The 14,046-nt window shown below is 40.8% G+C and overlaps 1 protein-coding gene across 1 annotated transcript in view; it reads left to right on the forward strand.

Moving 5' to 3' along the window:
* The window catches only part of LOC109635541 (plexin-A2), a 72,990-nt gene extending 65,927 nt beyond the window's left edge, over window positions 1-7,063 (forward strand). Inside the window, exons 27-32 of the mRNA XM_020096800.2 lie at window positions 471-567; window positions 1,139-1,338; window positions 1,520-1,689; window positions 2,107-2,319; window positions 3,237-3,387; window positions 4,798-7,063. Of these exons, the coding sequence (XP_019952359.2) occupies window positions 471-567; window positions 1,139-1,338; window positions 1,520-1,689; window positions 2,107-2,319; window positions 3,237-3,387; window positions 4,798-4,893 (927 nt within the window). The 3' untranslated portion in view covers window positions 4,894-7,063. The remainder of the gene's footprint in view (window positions 1-470; window positions 568-1,138; window positions 1,339-1,519; window positions 1,690-2,106; window positions 2,320-3,236; window positions 3,388-4,797) is intronic.
* Window positions 7,064-14,046: the final 6,983 nt, after the last annotated feature.

Below are 14,046 nucleotides of genomic sequence, written 5' to 3' on the forward strand. Positions count from 1 at the left end.
ATCTGCATTGAGAAGAATTATGAATTCATTTAGTTTCACTGAAATTGTCTCTGTTAGTAACAAGTCACTGAATCCTAAACGAGGAGAAGGAGCTGCCGCTCTGTGGTAAAAACCTAGTTTCATTCCTACACTCCGACTGCATTAGGCTGAATTATACTGCAGCGAAGAAGATTGCTGCTTTTTCCACTGACAAAATCTTATTAGGTTTGGTCCTATTCTGTAGTTGAAGCTGTTGTGATCCGTGTTGTTCTGCCTTTATTTCTGTCATAATGGATTTATACAGAATGTTTTACTTGAATTTATTGTAAAGTCTTTGGACTGAACCGGCGGACATTCAAAACCTCTTTTGGGTCCTTGGATCTCAATCTAGAGCTATTTTTTTATTCCTGTAATGATTAATTTTGACCATGAGCCTCAAGCTACGAATTAATAAAATAAATTATAGACCGGCTTTACCTTTGTCTCCTCAGGTGTCTGAGCGCTGTGTAGTGGCCTTGGTGCCCAAACAGATGTCTTCTTTCAACATCCCCTCCTCAGCCAGCTTCCCACGCAGCATCAGCAGATACGGTCAGTTCTGTTTAAGAAATACAGATACTTAATATTCCTCCGACACACAGCAGAGCTGCACCATCTGTTGCTGCCACTCATCAGTTTGCTGTAAAGCACATCATCACATAGTCGCACGTTAAACAAAGAGATGCAACATCAATACAGTGCAAATTCTGTCTGAAGCCTGAGGTTACTGCACCTTTCTTCAAACATGTGCTATCTGAAATATTTCACCCTGAAGTGTGTGTTTATGTTCTGTTAGCGACATTAAATACAATCTTATCACTTTGGATTCACAAACATTTCATCCCTGGATGATTCGATGTGTAATTTAAACCACCTCAATATACTGCAACTCACAGTCGAGGTTGAAGTGATTGATGACCCAAGTGAAAACAAAGACGCATATTTGATATCACACAGGACGAGCAGGAAAAGGGCAAACAGTAACATTACTATGGCAACCAGTTAAATAATGAACACACACATCCAACCTGCACATATGTAGAAGGTTTCTCACTCTGTTTACAATCTGCCTTCAGGACATTTTAAAACGTATTTCTTTTATATCTCAAATTTGACCACGTAGGTGTGGACGTACCCTTCCGCTCCACCCCAACCAGTCCCGACAGCCCCCACTCCCGTGTGCCCATGCTGACCCCTGACATGGAGAGTGGCGTCAAAGTTTGGCACTTGGTTAAGAACCACGACCACGGCGACCAGAAAGAGGGAGAGCGCGGCAGCAAGATGGTGTCTGAGATCTACCTGACGAGGCTGCTCGCAACAAAGGTGCGATATATTATATCGAGAGAATTCTAAAAAACAATGACATAAAGGAAGACAACATCATGTGCTGAAATAAATGGTGCAATGGTGTAATTTCAGCACTTTGTAACGGTGAATTTTAGTTTTCTGCAAACACAGAGCAGAAGAACTATGAGTCCTTACTTCTGTTGCTTTTTTTCCACAGGGCACTCTGCAGAAGTTTGTGGACGACCTGTTTGAGACCCTGTTCAGCACAGTGTGTCGAGGCACCGCCCTGCCTCTCGCAATCAAATACATGTTTGACTTCCTGGATGAGCAGGCTGACAGACACGGCATCCATGACATGGATGTTCGCCACACGTGGAAGAGCAACTGGTGAGAAGGATTCCTCAAAGTGCTGCAGCTCATTTCTCTGCTGAGAATAGAGGCCGTCTCATTTTTAGTTTGCAATAGAAGTCTAGTTTCTTTTTTTTTTAGAATTTTCATGTCATTAATTTCTTCATGAGATATGCGTCTTCCTTTAATATTATCTTATGGTTCATTTTATTATTTTACAGGACATTTTATTCTATCTTATTCTCTGATTTCATGATATTTCAGCACATTTTTGCCAGTCTAGATTTTGAAGCTCTAAATGAAATCTTTTCAAAGGCACACCGCTTGTTCTCATACCTGAGTGAATGAAATAAGCAAAAGACGGACTGACCAAACTGAAAAGGAACATTTAATGAAACGATTTCCTCTTGCAATGTCTGAAATATTTCTCTCTGCCTTCTCTTTCAATATCTGCAGCCTGCCACTTCGGTTTTGGGTGAATGTGATCAAGAATCCTCAGTTTGTGTTTGACATCCACAAAAGCAGCATCACGGACGCTTGTCTCTCTGTGGTGGCACAAACCTTTATGGACTCTTGCTCAACGTCTGAACACCGTCTGGGGAAAGACTCCCCCTCCACCAAACTACTCTATGCCAAGGACATACCACATTACAAGAGCTGGGTAGAAAGGTGCGTGTTTGTGCTTCTGTGTGTGGAACTAAAACATGTCATTTAAATATGATTAGGTTAAACCTGTGTAAGGTGTGTTATGATGAGAGTTAGTGTTTGGTTTAAAAAGTGAGGTGAGACGTTTAAAATCATGTAAACTGGGTGTACGTTAGAACATCTCTGTAATCAAGTTGTGACTTTTTTTTTCTGTCACCTTCCATCAACATAGTTTCATTTTGAATCAGGTTGTTCTTTTTGTTTTATCATTTGTGTTGCCATGGTTCTTTTGTGTCTCACCCAATTGTCATTTAGTGCAATGGAGCTGCTTCAACTTATGAGTGCTTGGTTTGGTGAAACACATCTTCCAGCTTATTACATTGTTCCTAATATGTCATGATTGGATTTAATGCAAATGCATTGATGATGTTTCTAACACGCGACAGACACAAAATGAAAAAGCAAAAATAACCTCAGGTGGCATATGCATAGAATATAGACTATGGACATGTGAACTTGAAAAGATTGGAGAGATTTGAGAGCTTTTGGGGATAAGAACTGACGCGTCTGACTGGACAATCTCCTGCTGCTTTCTTCATTCGTTATACAAAATCCTGAAAGTCTGGACCCCATCGTGCAGAGATTTTCCAGAGTTTATGTCTGAAAACAGCTTATAAAAAAACCTGTAGTGATATGAGTCTGTGTGTTGGTCTCTAAAAATCATTGTGCAGGTTTGCTTTAAAGGCACTTGAACTATTACTAAATGACTGAACCTGTGAGTGAAACATTTCCTCATCTTCCTGCCAAAACTCCTCAGATTTACGGATGCCTTTAACGCTGGATGATCCCTGAGTGGACTGAATCCAAGTGAAGAGAAAAGCTCTGGTATGCACGACTGTGTCCTTGACACTGACAGTGTGCGTGTGTGTGTCTCCGCTCAGGTACTACGCTGACATCAACCGCCTGCCTGCCATCAGTGATCAGGATATGAATGCCTATCTGGCTGAGCAGGCTCGCCTTCACTCCAGTGAGTTCAACGTGCTCAGTGCCCTCCACGAGATCTACGCTTACGTCAGCAAGTACAGCCAAGAGGTAAGGGCCCAGGTCAACACAGAGTATGATGTGCTGTAGAGGTGATTCTGCTGTGGTTAGCTGACTGGAGTTTGCTTCTTTTCATTTCAAAGCAGCTATAATCAATATTTCTATATTAACAATCATTGAAATGACTGTAAAGTGACTGTAAAGTAAATGTGTCACTCGCAGTAACGAACCCCCTGAGGATCATCGCTCAACTCTGCAGCTCCTCTCAGCTCAGTGCATTTGAATCTTTCCTCTCATTGCTCTGGGTTCACAGCTCACAACCTCACTGCTCGGCTTCACTCTCATAGTATCGTTAGCGTCATCGTGTCATCCATCCACAGCAAGAAGCTGTTTTCAGTGAAAAGCTGTGAAGAGTTCTCGACCGGCTGGTGAACCCATAAAGTGCAGCTAAAGAGACGGATATCTGTTAGCTGGTGGAGTCGAGCTAAAAGTGAATTTGACTTAAACTAGTCGGCTTAGGTTATTAGTGCTCTCTGTACGTGTGTGATGTGTAGGTAGGCAACTTTTCGCTGTTGTTAATTTAGCTGATTTATGTCAGCCTGTTACACTGAGCAAGAAAATATCAGTGAACATTAGTGCAGGTTTAAATGCTTAAAGATTGGACTGAAAAAATTATAACTTCCAATGTTAATCAATGTGTAGACTGATCATTAATTAATAGTTTTTAATCTATAAAATGTCAGAAAATCCACAAATCCCAATGTGGCTGTTTAATACCTTCAGCCAACAGTTCAAAAAGATACTGTATTCTGATATTACACATTTCATCTTCTCATTAAACAAATCTGTGAGGATTATTTTGCGTTAATGTGGTGTCGGAAAAATCAGAGAAGCCAATTAATGTAATTTAACAATCAGCTCTAAATAATAGCTTCTAATGTGACATTTTCAAATGTTACAAATTGTACATCCAGCTCTCGCTATAACACCACTCTCACAAATTCAGACTTGAGAACGAGCATGGTTTAAATTATTGATGCGCCTGTCACACCTGGTCATCTCCCTCTGCTCCTCGTTACTATGCTGATATTGGAAAAAGTGTTGTTACAAGACATTCGTTTACAAACTTTAAAGCCCATGAACACACTGGAATCCGAGCAATGACTTCACAACTGGAGAAAGAGAGAGAGTGCACAGTTAATTTGAATTAATCTGCAAAGATTGTTTTGAATGTAAAATTTTATCTGACGCAGTAAAATGTGCAGCATAATAAAATGCATTTCCTCAGAAAGATAAAAAAGGAGTGGAAGCTGTTGGTTTTGTAGATCAGTTTATATGTGAGTACTTATATATGATTCCTATAGCTGGCCAATAATATACCTCATCATGTCTGTGCTCATGTGTGTGTGTGTTTCTCTCTCTGTGTTTGTGTGTCTGTGTTTGTGTGTCTGTGTGTTTTAGATCATTGAGGCACTGGAGCAAGATGAACAGGCCCAGAAGCAAAAGTTGGCGTATAAAGTGGAGCAGATCATCTCAGTCATGTCTACAGAGAGCTGAGACCCACACACACACACGTTCATATACAATATGTACACACTACGCACACACACACATACACACACACACACACGTTCATATACAATATGTACACACTACACACACACACAGTAACAGAGGAGTTATAAATCAATCACCAACAAATGTGGACATTATGTACACACATAAACACACACTGATGTATACTATGGACCTATTGTATAACCAAACAATACATACACATTCAAACACACACATGCAACTGTACATACACAAACCACAGCACACATCAAACAGCAGATTGCCCCAAAGCACGACATTTGCATCCAATGTCATCGTTTTTTCAGAAGAAACTCCAGCAGGCAAACGTCCAGCTTCTAAAAAATGCTCCTATATATAGAGGGAGAGGAGAAGAAAGAGGATACGGGCCGTCGTCGGTTGCTCAACTTGCTGCCAATTCTTTTCCGCTGGGTAACGCTTTGTCTTTGTAGTCGGTGCTTATACTAAATGTCATAAAACAGCACTTAATAAAGAAAGACTCAACTTGAATAGTCACTGGAGGCGCTCAACAGAGACAGGAGCCGATTTAATGGCGAGACACAAAGTACTTTTTATACGTCAAAGATGAAGGACGCTTGTTCGAGGTACATATCACAGGCTCGGAGCGACCTCGCCATTTGGAGCCAATGGGAGCAGAGATGTGTAACTTTGTGTTGTTAAGCCTTTTCCTGTTGCCTTGTAAAGGCTTAAAAAACTAAAGACCGTGGCATCGTTGCTTTTCATTCACCTACTTGAAACTCACTGTTTTATTTTAGTTTCTTTGTTTTCTGAATTGAAACTCTGCGTGGGTCAGAACACTAAACGCAAAGGTTGTCTTTGAAAAGGTGAGGCTTTAATAATCCAACGCCAAAAACTGTTGTGTTTAAATTTGAAATACACTGTCAGTATGTAGATATATTTCCAGATCCACTCCCGGGCTTTTTGTGCCAAATATCTCTCATGTTTCATTCATGTTAAATGCTCCCGTAGACGCTATTGATAGTACGGAAAAAGATCCCATTTAAGATAAGGAATTCTGTACAGTGATGATCTAGAGACCACTAATTCAGCCATTCAAAGATAAGTGGAGACCAAATGGAACTGCAGCAGAGAGCATGATTAATGATGCTATGAGCCTGATCCAGGATCAGATTAGCCTGACCCCGGCCGACAGCGCCGCTCCCTCCGTGTTTCATCAGTCATTGTTTACATTGAGCATGATACTTGAAATGCACCAAGTGTACAAGATATCGAGAACACCTGCTGCTCCTGTGGAGTAATCTGCTCAGATTAAGTCAGATGAAGATGTTGATGCCTCGTTGATTTCCCCAATAAATCCACTTTGAACGTAACCTGGAAATTAATCATGGGGAGGGAAAATGGATTTCGAACCCTGGAGATCTCGGATCTTATAAAGCAGGTGTTCCTCATATTCTGTACACAGAGTGGATATATGTGATTAATGATGTATGTGTCTGGATCAGCAGCTGGTCTTTGTAAAGTTTATTCATTAAATGTCCGATGCTTCACCGTGATGTCTTCGCTTTACATCCCGACTACTTCTATGTTTCATACGATTCTCGTTTTCATTTGGCATTTGGTGTATATGTGACCTGACTGCCTGTTGTCTCCTTGCTGCTGTATTTATAGAGTGCCATATCTAACCTTTAAAACAATTATCATGACGAAACAGTCCGTCCGAGGTTTCACGCTCATTCAGGGTTTTAGTTTTAACTGCGACGATGAGAGACGAGCATCGTTCTCTGCTCGCCTCCGTTTAATTGTCCCATAAAGAGTCACTGCGATCGTCCGTCAAATTAATTCTGAATAGCTTCTTTTCTACCATTTCAGTATCAGTGGGGTTAATGTACTCCCCACAGGACCTTGATTCATGTTAATCTAAAAGATAAAGTAAAATAGATAATAAATACATTTCCTGTTAAGTGTTGAAATGTGACAGAGAACTCATCTGTTTCATGTGTGGTTCGATAATAATGATAATTTATAAATGTGTTGTGCAATAAACTGTAATGTTTTTTTAAACTATATATTATTGTATAAATACTGTACATAAAAAACAACTACTATTTTGCAAGCAAAAACTTCACTTTGTACTGTTGTTATACATTAAATGCGCAGCTGAGGAAAATGATGTTTGTGTGGTTTGGTTTGTGGTGAACTCCTGAATTATTCTTACAGCAACGTAATAAATCTGAAATTTAAGCCCCGGTGGATTAAATATTGTATCCTCAAAATACTTTATCCATATTGAAAGTACACTTTTATGTGATGTCCTGTGTTCATTCATACATTTTATATTGCTGATATTCATACCATGACATAAACACACCTGCTTGTCCAAAGCATCAATATATGATTCATAATCCATGAGCACTTAGTTTCTGTTTTATATTTTGCAGACAAAAGGCTGCTGCCGTTAGAGGTCACGTTATTTTCCAGCCAATCTGAACTCTGCCACACGTAACTGGATAATCCATTGTAATTATGTTAGAGGAGCACTTGCATGGTAATTTAATTGTTGAACTGTTATTGAGTTTTCATGAGAAAGCACTAAAAGCAAGATAATGTCAGACATGAAACCCCAGCGACACGTCCATTGTTCAGCTTTTGCACTTCGAAACTAGCATAATGTTTGACACTTGCACTGATGCATGAGTGCATTATGATTATCAATCATTATTTTAGATACACATGTAAATGAAGGTCTCCATTCAGTATCGTTAGCATAGTCCTGCTAATTAATAGATGGAGACAAGAGACAAACAAATGCAGACTAAAACAAAACCTCGACAGCCGATAATTTGACAATGAACTCAGTTACATGTATTTCTTGCTATCATATTAAAACATTTAAAAAAAATTACAATTGCACAACACATCAAAACACACGTTGTGTGTTGAAACACAGAGCCTGTGAAACTGCAAAGACACATCCTGAAGAAAATGACTAAATGCCTTTGAATTTCATTCAAAACAAAACAAAACACAGCCCCATGTGGTGAGTAGCCCGTCAGAATGAAGAGCGGGGCTGCGCTGTGCCGTCGTACTGTGACAGTATTGGGCATGGCATGTGAGCAGCATATAGGGGCTCCTGAGCACTTGCCATAAGGAGCAAGAATATATTATTCATGTTTACCCCTCGGGGCTCTGGGCAGGCAGAGCAGAGGGAAGGAGGGAGAGGAGGACGGAGGATTGTATGAACACAACCTGTCCTCTCAACCCATACCTGTCAGATGCAGGTGGGGGTGTCATCAGCGTATCGAAGGGTCCTCTGTACACCTGCCAGACTCTAACCCCTCGTCTTTCCCTCGCTTCTGTCTTTGCTCGTCAGAGTGAAACACTCAGCAGCCAGCAATTCACCCTCACTTACTGCTCTCACGCACACTCACACTGAGGACGACCATTAGGACTCAAACCTCCTCCACTGACAGCTGAGCGAGCCGCAGGATTTCTTCTTGATAGACTGTGTGGTCGAATGGTACTGGACAGGTTTATGGATCTGCTACAGCCATTAGAAGCCCATTATTCTTCTATCAATCCCTGACAGTTGACATAATATTTCATTCTGCTCCAACTCATTATTGATGTAACAACATTATATATGTGGCGTGTACGGTATAATAAAAGGGCAACGCTTAATTTCAGAGAAATCACTGGGCGAGTGCTGCCAGGTATAACAAACCCTCAGCCGGCCAGAATATTTGATTCAGAAACTGACCAAACACACAGACTGCAGATCTTGAGGAATAATTCAAACTGTAGCTCTGCCTGTGGAATGGAGGACAAGTGGGAAAGGCCGTAGATTTTCTGTGTCTCTTGAACAAATGAGCGGAATTTGTGTTGTTAATGGACAAAGCTCATCATATCATTGCATGGATAACAAAGATTATTAGTAATTTATTATTAATTCATAATAATTTATCAGGAAAAATTCCTATTTTGCAACAACAATTGGAAGTTGAATATGTTTGGACTCTGACTGCAAAATATTTACTAGTTTCATCCATCTCTAATTCTAGAAATGTCTCATCTGTCCGTGGCTGACATATCCCGAGAACCACTCATGGCTTCCCACTTGTATTGTTGAGGGGCTGAGGAAACACAGTGTGTAATTTGGTGCGATTTGGACAAGCGATATGTCCAATACACTTGAAATGAACAGGTTACCAGTGCTCTGTAGCAGCAGCTGCTGGGACTCGATCAAGACAACAGCATGTTTCAGACAAATGAATCTCATTTCTCCCCCATTTTTCTCCGCTCACCCTGACCGGTCGAGGCAGATGGTCGCCCACAATGAGTCTGACTCTGTTTGAGGTTTCTTCCTGTTAAAAGGGATTTTTTTCTTTTCACATTTGCCAATGCTTGCTCGTTGTAGAAACGGTTTCAAGGTCTACTGTCTAATTTATGCGAGTTTTTGTTATACAAACCAAACCAAACTGAATTATACTGTTCAGGGTCATGGAGACTGTAAATCACTTTTACACAAAATAACTACATTATCTACAGGGGCAAGACGAAGCTGCAGCCCTTCAATATATTGAAGCTGTGTTCTATGTTGATTGCATGACTTGCATCCTGCCCACAAAGTAAAAACATACATTTCCTTCTTTGGACATGGGTTGCAGTTATTTTCATCTGGGAGGAAAATCCAGTGACCGCTGACATACAGACACAAATATGTCATATGTCTATAATGGACACGCCCACTACAGCACAATCAAGCTTTAAATTATTTTTTGCACAGCTGGAACGCAGGTTTGAGGCTGTCTGCAGGCATCAATCTGCTGCTGCTTTCGTCTGATGCATTGTGGATTATCAGAGCGCAAACAATAAAACAGGCACTGATGTATTTGTTCTTGCCAACAACAGCTGCCTTAAAAAATACCTGATGGCCGTTTTGAACAAATCCTGAACAGCCACAGCTCGGTCTCCAACAGCGACAACTTATTTCAGAATTTACTGAATGAGCTCATCCATGAAGGCATTTAATGTCACCAGTTAACTGCAGTAATTTGTCCACCAGCAACGACAAGGTCACTGATTTCAATTCCAACAAATGTTCAGTATAAATCAATAAATTATGGGTTTCATGATCTACTGAGGAGGCAAATGTCCAGTAGGTTGATCTGGAAAGCACAGAAGTCTAGCAGTGCCATCTTGTGTTTAAAGTCGTGATCACAGGCTGATGGAAGCTGGCCAACAGAGACAGAGTGACTGTTATTCAATCATTCATTCATTAAGTGTTGACACCAGATTGACCACAGTCTGGGATGAGAGCAGAAGATCATGTGAGAGGCTGTGAAAATGTGGACGAGGGCAGGGTAAAGCATGTGTGGGAGACAAGAAGTGTCTGTTTTATTGCCTAGGCCTGAGGGACTTTGTGTGTGTGTGTGTGTGTGTGTGTGTGTGTGTGTCTGTGTGTAACATCTGCAGGGAAATGCAGCAATCCAAGAGGTCATGACACCAACACTACACCCTGACACTGTGAAGAGAACCCACACAGGGACGCCACTGATGCACACTTTGTTTTAGGAAGAAGTGACTTCATTCGTCCAGCACTTCCTTTTTTTCTTCCTCCTTCCCGCCTAAAGTCACAGACCTTGCTCGGCCCAGCCCACAGAGGTAACGGTCACCATTTGCTGCAGTTTGAAATGAAATCTCCTCCCGCTGCCCCTCCTCTCCCTCACCTTCCCTCCCCTCTCTCCTGCTCTCATGAATTCATTTTAAGACACACTCTTTCCCACAGAGCCAATCTCTGAACTTTGCGGGAATTTACACCTTCCATTTCCAAAAGCTCCATTAAATGCACATTAGTGCGCGTCAGTGTTTGTGACTGAGTAAGTCCACATGCATTTGTTCAAATAGATTTACCAGAAGAAATTAGGGAACTGCACTTGAACAAAGACATTAAAAAACACTGTTACTGTAACCGAGATAATTGACTGCGTGTTTCTTTTCTTGTGACTTCAGTCAAAACAGAAGCATGAATCTCTGAAGCTGTTGTCAATTACATAAGTATGTGGCAAATAAATTCTCTTCCCACAAAGAAGAGTCACATTAGTGAGTCACTGTTTTACAACTTCCTGTTCCCAACTCTTCCTGGGGCTCTTTACAAATAATCCTCTGCTGGTGAAATCTTGCTCTCAGAGGATAAACACTGCTGCTACTGCAACAAGAAATCAACATAACTGCCCTGAATTCAGTCTTCTACAGGCATGGTGAGGTTGCTTGGAGGACGTATAGACTAAGTGCGTAGAGACTATCTTGGCCTATGATCTTATATTTTCATTAATAGCGCAGTGACTATTTGCATTTTAAATTAACCCATCAAGAAAAGTCACTGTGCACATAATTAACACTTTCTGTTTCCTCCATGCACCTTGGAAGTAGGTGATGTTTTGCCACAAACCTCTACTCTGCTTCAAGAATATCATCCCTGACACACTCTGCTAATAAGCTCTCGGAGAAAGATCTGCAATTTAAAGCAGCCGGTGATTCATCAGCCGAACCTCAGTGATCCTGGGGAGTCCAATTAACTGCTGAGACTTCTATTACCGCAAAATAAGACTTACCATTGACCCTAAAACACGTCCAAGAAGTGAAATTTATAGTCAGACTCAAGCCAGGCTGCTGGAAGCACCCTCATCAGCAGTTTGACAAGTTATACTCCACAACTTTATTATTAATACACAGAGACGTCTCTTGGCCTGAGCGCTCAAGGTTGTAGATCCAAGTAAATCTCCACTTTGATCGATTTGTTTCTACGTACTAGTCCCTAAAAGAAGATGGCAGTGTTGGACTTCTGTATCTTCACTGAACAGAATCTTGTTTTTCATCTTCAATGAATGGAGTTGAGGCCGGTCAGAGGGAAAATATACAGCAAAACGGACTCGCTGGCCAATCTCTGTAAATTCTGCACTTCACTTGCTTTCAGACGTTTTCCTGAACTTCTCTGGAGGGGCTGCGTGTGAGATGTCCAAGTCAGTTACTGCTGCCATTTTCCACAACTTCTCCTGCCAGCTCTCGAGTGAGAAGTGAGAACCCTTTGGGAGTTGACACCAGAGTCAATGAGTTGCAAACAAGAACTTGTGATTTTCAGTCTCATTTATACGTCATATCCTGCCTCCTTCATGCTCCACCCAGGCGCCACCTCTCGCCTGAATGATCTGAACATTTTCCTGTTGTTTTAAATACATCTGACCAAGACGATCCCCTGCTGCGTGCATCATGTGTGAAAGACTGTTCCTACAAAGTCAGTAGAAAGGGACAAGTTGATACATACCATTTTTTTTTTTTATTTCCTCATGTTTTACAAGGTTCTTATTAAGTAGGTGTATCAATCATTTTGCAACGGAATTGAGATTTACTTTGAGCTGCTTTGCATTATGGGTTTTGTGGATTCTGCATCATGTAGGCCTAGTAGGTATCTGATCTGATGTTCATTTTGGTTTGAGATGTTCTAGTGGCTGTGCAGATTATCTAGTAAATCAGATCCGAAGCCATCCTCTCTTCTCCGAGTAGCCTTCACATGCAAGTATCTAAGCTCAGCTAGTCCAGCTAATGCCTCTGGGAGTGCTCATTGACACATTTCAAAATTGTGATCTGAAGAGACCAATCAGATGGAATACATTCTCATCTGTACACATTTTTCAACTGGTTGAAATGCATGATCATTTTTAATTAATAAATCTTTCCTAATTGTCCCAGCAGTGAGAAAACAGTGGGAGTCGTGTTTGTTATAGAAAGTGTTCTGAGATCAGACACAGGTGAGCATGTGTGGATGGATTTGATGCTTTTACAAAAAGTGTGTGTGACACACAGAAAAGAAAAACAAATAAAAAAGAAAAAGAGAAGAAGCGAGACAAAGAATAAGTGCATTCACACACAAAAAAATTGCATGTTCACAAAATGTTTGGCAACAGCTCTGGATTTTTGTAGAAATCTAAAGGGGAAAGCACAAAAGCACCACTTTTGATATTTACCCTAGTTGCCGATATTCTTCTGGGACACTCCATCATACATTTCAGAAAGCAGAGTAACACATATGCTCTGAAGTGTAGATGCATGGAAGTAAAAAGCACAACCGTCACATCTGGTTAAAACACACATGCAAGTTAAACCACAATACGCACGGCCGTCAGAGATAATCTATGGCAGCAGCAGATATATGGTACATGTAATGTACTGTTACTGAAGAAACACTGCAGCAGCTAAGAGGAGAGGAGGGGCTGCGTTTTCAAACGCCATAAGTTGCAACAGATGTGCAGAACAGTGGATGTACCATAAACAAATAAAGCCGTAAGAAGCAACGAATGTAGGCTCTAAATCACAGGACGCTGGTGGTGAAAATGTTTTGCAGATTGGCTTTCTGTAAAGTCCTCAGAGAGATGCACTTGCTGTCTGCGTTGGTTTTCCACTGTGTGACCACAACATGCTACCCTGCGACACTCTGAGCCACAGTCACGGAGAAGACAAATGAGGAAACAGGGCGATGATTGAGGGTGAAGAGGGTTTGGAATGTGACTTGTACACAAAATGTATCCATCACTATAAGAATACAGTAAAAAAAACAAAGACCAGAGCAGAGTTTTATGGACACTGACGATTTAACAAGATGGCATTTACTTTACTAATCATTAAAATCAGGATTTCTCAGCCTCTTATTTTTTAATCTGTCTAATACAGTCTTCACTTTAGTCCAAAACAAAATAACAGGTGTTTGGACCAATGGATGATAAAACTGTTTTGACCTTCTTACCAATCTCTTACTTTCAGACCAATTGCAGGAATTTGAGACATGATTAAACAATAGAAGAAGAGAAAGAAAAAAGGGCCAGCAGCTGCAGGATTGCTTTTAATCTTACCTCTGAAGAAAACAAGGCTCCAAAGACGAAATGTTTGAGTCACGAGGACGTTTACTTTACTGGTAGTAAAACCATAATGATATTACAGTGGCAACCACATTAACCAAGTGAATTGGCTCATTCATTTCCTCTGTATTTTTAACACACTCAAAAAAGTTAGCAGAATTGAAACACAATGACATCATACACACGCTTGTCTACAAACCAATCAATGCTACTAGACTATGGTCTGAACCTCCAGGTGTGAAAA

The sequence above is a fragment of the Paralichthys olivaceus genome, chromosome 2 (assembly GCF_024713975.1).
Source record: "Paralichthys olivaceus isolate ysfri-2021 chromosome 2, ASM2471397v2, whole genome shotgun sequence".
Taxonomy (NCBI): domain Eukaryota; kingdom Metazoa; phylum Chordata; class Actinopteri; order Pleuronectiformes; family Paralichthyidae; genus Paralichthys; species Paralichthys olivaceus.